At 67.7% G+C, this 12680-nt stretch overlaps 1 protein-coding gene across 1 annotated transcript; it reads right to left on the bottom strand.

Annotated features, from left to right (window-relative positions):
* Positions 1-514: 514 nt before the first annotated feature.
* ADCY6 (adenylate cyclase 6) lies at positions 515-11550 on the bottom strand. The gene is made up of 22 exons (XM_069806151.1): positions 11381-11550; positions 9717-10551; positions 7995-8144; positions 7763-7884; positions 7541-7652; positions 7338-7465; positions 7025-7183; positions 6795-6936; positions 6589-6717; positions 5934-5959; positions 5683-5830; positions 5259-5356; positions 5094-5181; positions 4891-5007; positions 4663-4821; positions 3826-4001; positions 3710-3736; positions 3164-3293; positions 2794-3057; positions 2057-2261; positions 1347-1471; positions 515-1251 (listed from the first exon to the last, which is right to left on the bottom strand). Exons 2-22 carry the CDS (start codon positions 10548-10550, stop codon positions 1123-1125), a joined length of 3468 nt encoding a protein of 1155 aa, XP_069662252.1. The 5' UTR covers position 10551; positions 11381-11550; the 3' UTR covers positions 515-1122.
* Between the last annotated feature and the right edge of the window lie 1130 nt (positions 11551-12680).

Here is a 12680-nt window from a genome sequence, read left to right as displayed (position 1 = left end):
GCGGCGGCGCGCGCGCACGGCTGCGTCACAGGGGGGAGGGGGAGCGGCAGGGGAGGAGCCAGTGTGACGCAGGCGCGCCTAGTTACGCCTGCGCAAGAAGCGGTTGGAAGGGGGGGGCACCCACGATCTCCCGTGTACCCCGGGACTCCCCCCCCACACACACACTCCCGCCACCCCGGTTCCGGCTTTCCCGTGGCTCCAGCGCCCGGCCCGCACCTCGGGGCCCTGCCTGGGGCCCCCCCTCACCTCCCCACCGGGATCCCGGCCCCCCACACCGGGACCGGCCCCCCCACACACCGGGACCCAGGACCCCCCCCCCCCCCCGGGACCCACACGCTAGGCCACAGCTCGTATCCAAAGTGAGTTTTATATATAATTTATCTGTACACACGAAGGACAAAGTACCTCAGGTCTGCGCTGGGAGGGTGGGCCGGTGCCCCCCACCCCCCCACCCCCACCCCCGGGCTGAGCCCCCAGCCCTCCCCGCCCCAAAACTGCTTCAAAAAAAAAAAAAAAAAAAGAAAAAAAGTCACTTCATTATTTTTTTTTGCATTTAAAACGGGGGGGGAGCTGCCCCCCCCCCCTCCCCACCGGCAGCCCCCAGGAGGGAGTGGGACCCCCAGCAAGGGAGGGCTGGGACCCCAGGAGGGTCTGGGGGGGCCACAAAGGTGCTTTGCCTGCGCCCCCCCAGGCAGGCGGCACTTCAATTTGGCACACGGAGGGGGTTGGGGACACCCCCACCCCCAAACCCCACCACCACACCCCCCCAGCCTCTTCCCCGGGGGGGGCCCCCATCTCCCCTCTTTGGCACATGGGGGATTTCGGCAAAGGCGGGGGGGGGCTGCACCCCAACACACCCCTGCAAACACGCTGGTGCGGGGCTAGGAAATGCCCCCCCGCCAACACACCACCCTGGGGGGGGGCCACAGCAGGGCCCCCCTAGCTACCACCCTTGCGTCCATTTCTCCCTTTTTCCTCTTTTTTTTTTTTTTTTTTTTTTAAATGTGTAGATTTGGGGATTTTTCCTTTTTTGCCTGACCCTGGCACAGGCTGGGGGGCACGAGCCTGGCGGGGCGGGGGGAGAGGGAGGGCAGGGATGGGGGACGCCACAGGGGCCCCCCCCTAACTCCCTCCAGGGCCAGCATTGAGGAAGTAGGTGGTCATCTCCCCCTTGCCCTTGACCTTGACCAGCCCCCGGCACTCCAGCACGTAGCCCTTGGCCGCCAGCACCTGGTACAGGTCCGTTGTCACCTGGTAGAGGGGGACATGGGGGTGAGAGGTGGGGGGCTTTGGAGGGGGGGGTGGTGGTGGCCCTATCCCCCCCCCTCCCCGCCCCCCCAGCTGACCTGGATGCGGTCGGGGACGCCGGTGCTGTCCATGCGGCTGGAGACGTTGACGGTGTTGCCCCAGATATCGTACTGCGGCTTGCGCGCCCCGATCACCCCCGCCACCACCGGCCCCATGTTCAGACCTGGGGGGGGGGCGGAGAGAGCGTCACGGCCCCCCCAGGATTGTGAGGGTGAGGGCGTGGGGGTGTGCGAGGGCACGGGGGAGCGTGCAAGGGGAAAAGGGGGGTGCAAAGGGGTGGGTGAGCAAAGGGGAGGGGGTAGGTAAGGGTTTGGGTGCGCAAAGGTCGTGCGTGCAAAAAGGACGGGGTGTGCAAGGGTTTGCAGAGGCGAAGGGGTGTACGACATCAGTATGTGTGAGGGCTGTGTGTGCAAAGGGGAAAGGGTGTGCAAGGGTTTGTGTGTACAGAGGGGTGTGCAAGGGCTTGTACACAAAGTGGTCTGCGAAGGCCGTGCGTGCAAAAGGGCAGAGGCGTGCAAGGCTTTGCCTGTGCAGAGGGGTGCGCAGAGGCTGTATGTGCAAAGCCCAGGGGTGTGCAAAGGTCACGCGTGCAAGGCCACGCACCAGCGCCGCGCGTGCAAAAGGGACGAGGCGTGCAAGAGCCAGCAGACGCGAAACTGCACGTAAGGGCCAAGTACGTGCGGGGTAGGGTGCATGGGGTGGCTGCAGGTGCAGAGGGGCGTGCAAGGGGCGTGCAAGGGGCACTCACCGATCTTCATCTGGAAGTTGTTGAAGGAGTGCTCGTTGATGTACTTCATCTGCTCCATCAGGTGCATGGCGTAGTCGGCCAGCGCCGCGATGTGGCTCCGGCCCTCCCGGTCGTAGGTGGAGGCGTTCAGCCCTGAGGCCGCCATATAGGTGCTGCCAATCGTCTTGATCTTCTCCAGCTGACGGTACTTCTGCTCGCTGATGATCTGGGGTGGGGATGGGGGGGACAACGTCAACCCCACCCTGCCTCTCCGGAGCCCCGTGCACCCCATCTTCCTGCATCCCGTCCCTGTGCGTCCCATGAATGCTGCCTCTCCGGAGCCCCGTGCATCCCATCTCCTGCACCCCATCCCATGGCTCCATGAAAGCTGCTCCACAGCCTCTCCAGCACCCTGTGCACCCCATCCACACGTACCCCATCCCATGATCTCCCCATGCACACTGCTCTATGGCCTCTCTAGCACCCCGTGCACCCCATCCCCTGCACTGTCCCCCACACATGGTGCTCTGCAGCCTCTCCAGCACCCTGTGCACCCCATCTTCTCACACCCCACCCCTGTGCACCCCAGGCACAGTGCTCCACAGCCTCTCTGGAGCGCCATGCACCCCATCTCCTGCACCTTGTCTCCATGCACCCCATCCCACGGCTCCATGCACGCTGCTCCACAGCCTCTCCAGCACCCCACACGCCCCATCCCCATGATCCATCCCACTGCACCCCACTCTGCCCTCTGGCACCTCATCGAAGTCGGCAATGATCTCGTTGAGCAGCCGCAGGCACTCGACACCCTCATTATTAGCCTCCAGCTCAACGTAGAACTCAGAGAAGTTGCTGATGGAGGCGAACATGACGGCCACGCACTCGCAGGACTGGTAGTAGAGCTCGTCATTGCGACGTTCCCGTGCCAAAAAATGTGCCGCCACGTCCTTGGGCAGGATGTTGTGCAGCAGCCGCCGGTTGTACGCCTGCAGCTCCTCCATCTCTTCCTTCTCGCCCGTCGCCTGCGTTGCACAGCACCATGTGGGAGTTGTGCCGGGGCCCCGCGTCCACCCCGGTCCTGGGGTGCGGGGATGGGGTCAGTCCTGGCCCCTCGTCCCCTGGTCCTACCTGCAGCTTCCAGAGGAAGTCAAGGCGGGCAGTGGACTCGACCTGCTGCGCGTGCAGGTACAGCGCCAGTGCGAAGACGGCCAGGATGACGGGGGTGACGTACCGCAGGGCCACCTTCCCCTCTGCCAGGCTGCGGGCACCCCCAACCCGCTGAGACAGGATGCCGGACCAGTCCGTGCCTACCCCAGGGACCCCAAACCTGCACCCAGACCCCTAAGATGAACCCACCCAAGGGATCCCCTAAGATGCACCTACTCCAGTGACCCCAATTCTGTGCCCAACCCCGTAAGATGCACCCACACCAGGGTCCCCCTAAGATGCACCCAATCCCCAAAGATGCACCCACTCCAGGGACCCCAAAGCTGCACCCACCCTATAAGATGCACCCAATCCCCAAAGATGCACCCACCCCAGGGACCCCGAAGCTGCACCCAGCCCCCAAGCTGCACCCATCCTTGCAGCACAGACCCCCAAAGGACTCTCCTGCTGCTGCCGACCCTCAGCCCCCTACTCCATTTCCCCCACTGGTCCCAGTCCCCCACTCACCATTCACCCTGGGTCATATTGGAGGGCCTGGTGGGGAGAAGAGCCGGGGGTTAGTGGGGTGGGGACACAGCTCCCAGAGTGGGAACACCGGGGGGGACGCGACACCGGGCACTCACAGGGCATTGGCCACCACCAGCAGGTCGGCGTTGTCAAAAAGGGTGGCCTGGGGCCCCTCCACCAGCACCAGGTAGGTGGCCTCGATGGCCACCATGAGCAGCAGCTTGCCGATGCTGCTGATGTGCAGGAAGACGGAGCAGGCCAGCAGGCTCAGCACCACGCTGTAGTTGAAGTACTGGGGGAGAGACGCCGCAGGGATGCACTGGCACCCCGTGGGGAACCCCTGCCGGCACCCCACACCCACGGGGACCTTGCGCCCATGGGGACACCCTGCCAACACTCTGCACCCTCAGGGGCTCTGTGCCAGCACCCACGGAGGAGACTGCACCCATAGGGACCTATGCCAGCACCCTATATCTGCGGGGACCCTATGCTAGCACCCTGTACTCTTAGGGATACTGCACCTGCAGCACCCTGTACCCTCAGGGACCCCATGCCAGCGTCACTGGGGACACAGTGCCTTCAAGGACCCCATGCTGGCACCCTGTACCCTCAGGGACCCTGTGCCAGCATCCTCAGGGACACTGTGCCTGCAGGGACCCTGTGCCAGCACCCTGCATCTTCAGGGACCCTGCACCAGTGCCCACGCAGGACCTTGCACCCACAGGGACCTATGCCAGCACCCTGCATCTGTGGGGACCCCATTCCAGCACACTGGGGGACACTCCACCCACGGTGACCCCCTGCCAGCATCTTGCATCTTCAGGGACCCTGTGCCAGCACCTGAGGAGGACCTTGCACCCACAGGGACCCATGCTGGCACCCATGCAGGACCCCGTCCCAGTGCCCTGCAGCTGTGGGAGCCCTGCAGCTGTGGGTGCCCCACAGCCACTCACCTCAGGGAAGTCACAGGCCAGCCCATCGCCGTGGCAGGGGCCCGCGGGGGTCCCCAGGGAGAAGTTGAGGGCCCGGAGCTGGCAGGGTCCCACAGCCTCCGGGGTGACGTTGAGCTCGCGGGCGGCACAGTCCCGCAGGGCCACCCGGCTGCAGGCAAACTGGGGAGGGGCAAGAGGGTTGAGCCGGTGCTCCACAGCCCCCCGCACCCCCCGACCCCACGTCCCTACCATGTTGACGAAGGCAGCGATGAAGACGAGGAGGATGGTGAAGACCCCAATGATGGTGCTGTGGGCGCGGGACTGGACGATCTTCTGGGAGAGCTGCTGCAGGGCGGCGGGGAAGAGCTGGCGGGGGGGGATGCAGAAAAGAGGACCCTGTCATGCGTGGCCGAGCCCCCCACACCCTCCCACCCGTCTGGCCCTGTACTCACAGTGACGCAGGAGTAGACAGCGCAGACAAAGAGGATGGCAGCAAGGAGGATGAAGATGCCAACGTAGACGCCAAGCATCAGCGGGGAGCTGAGGAGAGAGGCAGCTGTGAGTGCTGGGGGGCCGGGGGGTCAGGGCCCAGGGTTTGGGGGGGCTGCAGCACTCACTGGGGGAATACCACGATCTGGAGGCAGCAGATGAAGCAGAAGACAAGGAGGGTGCAGGCCACGTAGCCACCGAAGCGGTCATCCACCTTCTTGGAGTACTGTGGGGAGGAGAGGGGTGAGCTGGGTGGGCAGAGGAGGATGGAGGGGACCCCGGGGGATGCAGGGGATGGGATGGAGGGACCAGGATGGAGAAGACCACAGAGGATGAGGTAGAGAGGATGGAGGGACCAGGACGGAGGGGACCAAGGAACCAGCTGGATGGAGGGAATCTCGCAGATTAGAAGTGACAGAGGTGACCCACAGCTTGGATGGAGAGGGTGGAGGGTACCAGGAAACCAGGACAGAGTGGACCCCAGGGGATGGAGGTGAGGGGAACAAAGGTGCCAATACGACCACGATAGAGGGGGACAGAGGGTGCCCCCACCTTCTTCTCCAGCTCTGGTGTCTGGAAGGTGAGCAGGAACTTCTTGACGTGGTCCTTGCGGAGCTGGTCGATGCTGCGGGCATCGATGGCCCGGCTCAGGAACTCGTCCACCTCATCCTCGGGGTTGAGGGCCTCCTGGGCACCGCGGCTAGGGGCAGGGGTGGGTCAGGGCCCCCCCAGGCCCCTGGCTCTGCCCCAGGGAAGGGCCAGCCACAACCCCCCCCAAGGTGCCCCAGCATGGGGACACTTACTTGTCCTTGCTGGAGTCATCAATGCCCTGGGGAGACAGAAGGGAGATGGAAGGTGTCAGGGACACTGACATGGATGGGGGGGCTCCTATAGGTGACAAGGACATGGGGCATCCCTCAGGGTCACCAAGGCTGCCAAGGATGGGGGACAGAGTCCCAAGGGTAACCAGGATGGGGGGAATCCCCAAGGGTTCCCCAAGCCTGGCAAGGATGGAGGGGGTGCCCAAGGGTCTGCAAAGGGAGGAAGGAGGGGTCTGGAGGGTGATGTGACACCAGTGAGGATGGGGGACCCCCGAGTGTCCCCAAGGCTAGTAAGGACAGGGGGCATCCCTGGGGGCTGCTGAGGACAGTGGGTACCCCTGGGCGTCCCATGGGACGGTGAGGGTAGAGGGATCCCCAAGGGCTGGTGAGGATGGGGGGGGACACTTGGGGGTCCCCATGGGCCAGTGATGGTAGGGGGATCCCTGAGGGCTGCTGAGGATGGAGGGAGACCTGGGGGTTCCCCGAGGCCGTGGGCTGCAGCAGGCAGGAGGACGCAGGCGAGGGTTGTGGGCAGACTTGGGGAAGCCCAACAGCAGCCACGGAAAGGCAGCGAGCAGCTGATACCACCGCAGTGGGGGCCCCTCATGCCTGATGCCCCCCCTCCAAGGCCACTCACCATCTGCCGGAAGGCCTTGGAGTCCTTGGTGCGGGAAAAGGAGCGCTCGGGCACCCAGCGCGGCACCAGCCCCTCTGTCGAGTTGGCACGAGCCCGCTGCAACTTGGCCAGGATGGCTTTCTCCTCCTTCTGCAGGGCGACGCGGCCGTGAGAGGGGTGGCCCCGGCTGCCCCCCCAGGCTCCCCACCAAATGCCCCCCAACTCACGCGCTTCTGGCTGCAGCCGACGATGAGGAAGGTCTCGATGTTGTGCTCCTTGAGGTAGGCGTTGCGCTCGCCCCCATGGCCCGGCTCCACCTCGTAGTCCCCGTTCAGGTACTGCAGCGTCGCCCAGGTGATGTGGATGCGCCTGGGGATGAGGATGAAGGCGCTGAGCCCCCCTGCCCCGCTCCCCCTGTCCCACTCCCCAGCCTGACCCCCCCCCCATCCCGGCTCACCCGGCTTTGCCGCCCGCTTCCATGTGGTTGGCGAGGGTCACGTCGTTGGACCAGACGTCGAACTGCCACTTGCGCAGCCCCAGGACCCCGCAGTGCACCCGGCCGCTGTGGATCCCCACGCGCATGTTCACGTTCACCCCCGTCACCTCACGCACCAACCTGCGGACGGCAGCGGCACCGCATCGGCCCGAGGCACCGCGACCCGGGCCGGTGACCACCGGGGATGTGCCAGCACCTTGGGACGGGCACAGTCCCCCCCAAGTTGCAGTGGCACCAGGGACGGGCACGACCCCCCATGCTCTGCCCCACTCACGAGATGGCCTCGATCATGTCGACCCCCATCTCCACGCAGCAGTGTGCGTGGTCCCCGCGCGCCTCCGGCAGCCCCGACACGCAGTAGTAGCAGTCCCCCAGGATCTTGATGCGCAGGCAGTGGTTCTCCTGGGGGGGGACGGGCAGGTCAGGGGGGGCTCTGGGACCCCCAGCCTCCCTCCCCGCCTCGGTCCTGCCGCTCACCGCTGCTAACTTGTCGAAGCGAGCGAAGAGCTCATTGAGCGTCATCACCAGCTCCTGGGCTGTGCACTGCGAGGCCAGGCTGGTGAAGCCCTCAATGTCTGCGAAGAGGATGCTGCCGGGAGGAAGAGCGTGGGCTGGTGAGGGACCACACACCGCCCCGGACCCCCTCACCTGATGACACCCCCCCTCCAAACCTCACCTGCACCCCCAGCCCCACAGTACCTGACGTTGTCGTGCTTCTGGATGTAGATCTTGTGGAACATCATGTCCTCTTTCTTGGTGTTGATGTCCTCCTTCATCTCCATGGCCACGTGCTGCGGCAGCACTGAGAGCAGCAGGCGCTCCTGCACCCCAGCATCACCCCATTAGCGGGGGGCCAGGGCCCTGATGGACCCCCCCAAGCCCGACACGGGAGACCCCACTGTCCCCGGGACCCCCAGGACCCCCGGCCGACCTGCTGGCGGTTCTCGCGCTGGAGATGCAGGCGTGCCTGGATGTAGCCGCGGGTCTCCTGGAAAGCCTGGCGCTGCGACACCTCGGCCGGGTAGTGGGTGCAGACCCCCACCACGTTGGTGCAGAGGAAGATCAGGGCGTTGGCGCTGAGCTGGCAAGGGAGGTGGGCTCAGTGTGGCCATCTGGGGACCCCCGGCCCCCCACAGCGAGACCTGGCCAGCTCTGCCACCCTCCTCTCTACCCCAAAACTCTGGCTCTGGTATGGGGGATGCTGTCAAGAGAAGAAAGGGGACTGCACAGGGGGACATGGTGTGGGGAGACCTGGGGACCCAAGGCAGAAGGATGTGGGGATGCAGGGACCTGGGGGGGACAGGGGACCAGTGTGGGGGGGGGTGGGGCACCGAGGGACATGGGAAACCAGGGCAGTGGGGGCTGCAGGGACATGGGGGACCTGGGGCTGCAAGAACAGGGCATGGGGGATGCAGGGACCTGGGGACCCAGGGCAGGGGGGGCAGAGGGGACCTGGGGACACAATGAACCAGGGCAAGGTAAATGTGGGGGACCCGGGGACGTAGGAAACCGGGGAGAGGTCCAGGGCAGGGGGGGCTATGAGGATGCAGGGACCCTGGGGCAGGGGGGACATGGGGACCTGGGGTAGGGGGGGGACATGGGGACACAGCCAGGCCCTGCGGGCCCTCAGGAAGCAGAGGAAGCCGGGGGAGGGCCGGGAAGCGGAGATGGCTGCAGCGGGAGCGCTGTGGTTTCCCCCCTCCCCGTCCCTGTCCCCCGGGACCAGGGCCAGGCCTATTTATAGTGCTCCAGCAGGCTGGGAGCAGGGGCCTTGCACCCACCCACCGTCCCCATCGTATCCCCCCCGACTGGGCCCCATCGCTCCCACCCTGCAGGGGTTAACCCCCCTCAGGGGGGGGACTTCCCCTCATGTGACACCCCCCGCCCCCCCAAGCCCTGCTAGCCACAGCATCCCCCCCCCACCCCCGGCATCGCATTCCTTGCCCTGCGCCCCATGGGGACGGCACGTGGCCCTGGCCCCGGCCAGGCAGGGCGAGGGTGACGGGTGACTCCGCACAAGGAGGGGGAGCACGGCAAGATGCTGCCAAGGGCTGGGAACACACAGCTCTGGGGATGAGGGGACCCCCCCGTGCCCCCCTGTGCATGCAGCATCCCTCTGGGAGCATCCTCCACCTCCACAGTGGGGGGACAGGACAGAGGACACTGCCAGGGTCCCAGCCCCCCTGGGTGGTAGCCAACCCCCTGCCCTTGCCCTGCATCCCCCCTCGGGGGTTTCCGCTGGCCCCACAACAGGGGCTTTGTGGGTGCCCCCCCCCACCCCGGCACAGCCCACAATGGCAGGTCTGTGCACAGCCCCACCGGGATGAGGGGCCCCCTCACCCCCCATGCGAGGCCGCGGCAGCGGAGTGACCCCCGGCCATGCCGCCGGCGGTGCCCACGAAACCCTGGTATGGGCCCCCCCCAGGGACCCCCCCACCCCCGAGCAGCCAAGGGGCCCCTCCCACATCCAGAATTTTCCATGTGCAGAAACATCAAGTGCAGAAAAGCCCAATTTTGCAGAAAGGGACTCAGGGAGCTGCTGGCAGGCATGAGGGGGTCCCACCCGAGGCCTCCCCCACCCCACGCCGCAAACAGGCAGGACCCCCTCGGCATAGCCCCCCCCCCCCAATGTGTCCCCCCCTCCAAGCCCTACCTGCTTCCAGAGGAAGGGGTCGGTGGCGTTGCGGTGCCAGGCGATGGCAAGGTGCAGGGCAGAGAGGAGGACGCCGGCCAGCACGGCCGCTCGCATCCGCACCGGCAGCAGCGTGTAGGTGATGTAGATGAAGAAGACGCTCCACCAGACACCTTCGGCCGCGCTGCGGGGCACGACGGCCACCGTCCCCAGCGCCTGCACCCCGGCCAGCAGCCCCAGCACCACGTAGCTCACCACCCACATATAGTCCTGGGGGAAGGCGCTGCGGCTGCACAGCACCATCAAGAGCAAAAAAAGGGCCGTGGCGCTCGCTAACACGGCGGCCGCCGGCACGTGCGGGGCACCGGGCAGGCAGTGGAAGAGCAGCATCACCCCGCAGACCAGCACCAGCACCCCCATCAGCACTGTCAGGCTGCTCTGGTTCATCTGGAAGAAGTAGCGCTGGTAAAGCCGCTCCAGTTTGGCCGACTGGAAGCGTTTGGAGCGGAAAACCTGGAGCAGCCGTCGCCAACACTCGCCGGCCGACGGTCGCCCCCCACGGCCCACGGCCCCCTTCGGCCCCTTGGCTTCGCCATCCTCCAAGCCCAGGTCCACAGATTTGAGCCCCAGGTCGCCCGTGGGCCCTTTTTTGCCGTAGTGGTCTTCCTGCCAGGTGCAGCGAAGCCCCCGGGGGGGCCCCCCGCCCCGTTCCATCTCAGGGTCCTGCAGGCAACTCATGTAGCGGGGGCCGCAGAGGGCGGCACGGGGGCGGGTGCCCTTCTTGCCGTTGCGCTCCCCCCATGCCGTCTTCCGCTCATCCACCTTGGGCACCAGGATGCCGCTGAACCACGACATGCTGCGGGCACCGGGAGGGGGTCAGCGCTCTGTCCCGCACTCCAAGGCCCCGAGAGGGACCCCGGTGCCCACTGGGGTGGGGAAGCAGCATTTCTCCCACCCAGCAGGGACAGGCAGCGTGAGCAGCGAAGGGCCCTGGCGTCCCACCCATCCTGGGAGATGCAGACCCCAAGCCCCAGCTCTCCCACCAGCCCCACAGTCCCTGCGATAACAGCCAGCGCTGGGTGCCCGGTGCCAGTGCCCCGGTGCCTGGCGCTACCAAAGCCACCCCAAACCCGTCCTCCCCGGTGCAGCGACCTGCGGCAAAGCCGAAACCATCCCGGGTGTCCCGGCCCTGTTTGTCTTGAACAGCGGCCAACGGGCTGCACCGCACACTGTGGCCCCGGGGCACCGGGAACCAGCCGGGACGTGGCAGCCGGTCAACAGCCCCGGACGAGCGGCGGTGGAGAACGGCCACCGGGGAAGGGCCGACCCCGGCGGCGGCCGCCTCCCTGCCTCTACGCCTGCCTGCTCCGGGCACGGCCCGCGGGGAGCCCCGGCCGAACCCGGCCCGTGCACCCCGCACCCGCCAGCGCCCTCCCGCCGCCGCCCCGAGCAGCTCCCGCCGCCCCGGGCACCGGGCAGCCACCCGAATACCGGCCAGCACCCCCCCCCGTCCCCGCCTCTCCCCCGGGGGCCGCACCGCTCCCGCCGCCCCGGGGCCCAGCCCGGTGTTGCCGCTCCCCCGCCAACCCCACCGCCCCGAATCCCCGCGCGCAGCGCCCCGGTCCCCGGTCCCGGTCCCTGTCCCCCCCGCCGTCCGTCCGCCGCGCCCGGTCGGCCCCGCTCACCTCCGCCTCCGGCGCCGCCGCCGCCGCCGCCGCCCGCGGGGCCCCGCGCCCCGGCACGGCCCCGCCGCCGCCCGTTCCTACACGGCGGCCGCGCTGCAACCCCGCCGCCCCATCCCGTGCCCAGGCCGGGCCCCCCGGTGGCGGTGGCGGCCCCGGTCCCGGCCGCAGCCCCGGCCCCGGCCCCGGCCCGCCCCGGCCGGTGCCCGCCTCTCCCCCCCCCCCCGCCCGCCCGCCCGCCCGGATCCGCTCCCGGGCGCTCCCGGCCGGCGGCCTTAAAGGCGCAGCGGCGACGGTGGCGGCCCGGTACGGCCCGGTACGGCCCGGAGCGGCCCGGTGCGGCGGGGGAGGCGCGGGCGGTACGCGGGGGCGGCGGGCGCGCGCGCGGGCACGGGAGGACCGGCACCCCCGGGGCTGCGCACACACACACACGACACACACAGACACACACACGGACACACGCACACACGGCACCGCCGCGCTGCACCGACATGGCGGGGACAACGGGGACACGCGCGGCCGGGGCCCCCCCGTGCGCGCACACACGCGTACCCCCCACCCACACCCACCCACCCCCGTGCACCCCCCTGATCTGCACACGCACACACCCCCTTTGAGCGTGTCCCTTGCACACGCGCCCCTACACTCACCCCCGCAGACCCCCACCCCAGTGCCTCCCCCCCCCGCACACCCACCCTGCACACACACACACCCCCCTTGCACCGACACACGCGCACACCCTTGCACACGTGTGCAGCCCTGTTGCACGCGCACCCGTACGCCCATTTGCGTGTGTGGGTGCACACATGCACACGTAGCCCCTTGCGCACACACCTACACACCCCTTAAGCACCCCCGGCATGCACACGCGCATGCACCCACCCACCCCGTTGCGCGCACACACACACACACACACTTGTTTTGCACACACGCACACGTGTGCGCACACGCGTGCACACACACGGTTTGCACACACCCCCTTGCACACACCCCCACACCATGCACACGCACACCCCTTGCACGCACACACCCCCTTGCACACCCCACTGCCCCTTGCACGCTCCCACACACCCATTTGCACGCACACCCCCATCAGCACCCCTTGCCCAGGTGGGCGCAGGGCACCTCCTTACTGGGATCCCCTCCTGGGGTCCCCCCACCCCACGCCCGTACCCCAATCCCGTACCCCACGCGTGTTCGTGGGTCAGGCCCTGGCCACCCCCCGCCCACAGACACCCCCCCCCCCCGCAGCAGCGGCGCCGGGCCCCGCGGCCCCCCCGCAGCAGCGCTGGGCCCCAGGGAG

The sequence above is a fragment of the Haliaeetus albicilla genome, chromosome 18 (assembly GCF_947461875.1).
Source record: "Haliaeetus albicilla chromosome 18, bHalAlb1.1, whole genome shotgun sequence".
NCBI lineage: Eukaryota > Metazoa > Chordata > Aves > Accipitriformes > Accipitridae > Haliaeetus > Haliaeetus albicilla.
This window is presented reverse-complemented; position numbering and strand designations above follow the sequence as displayed.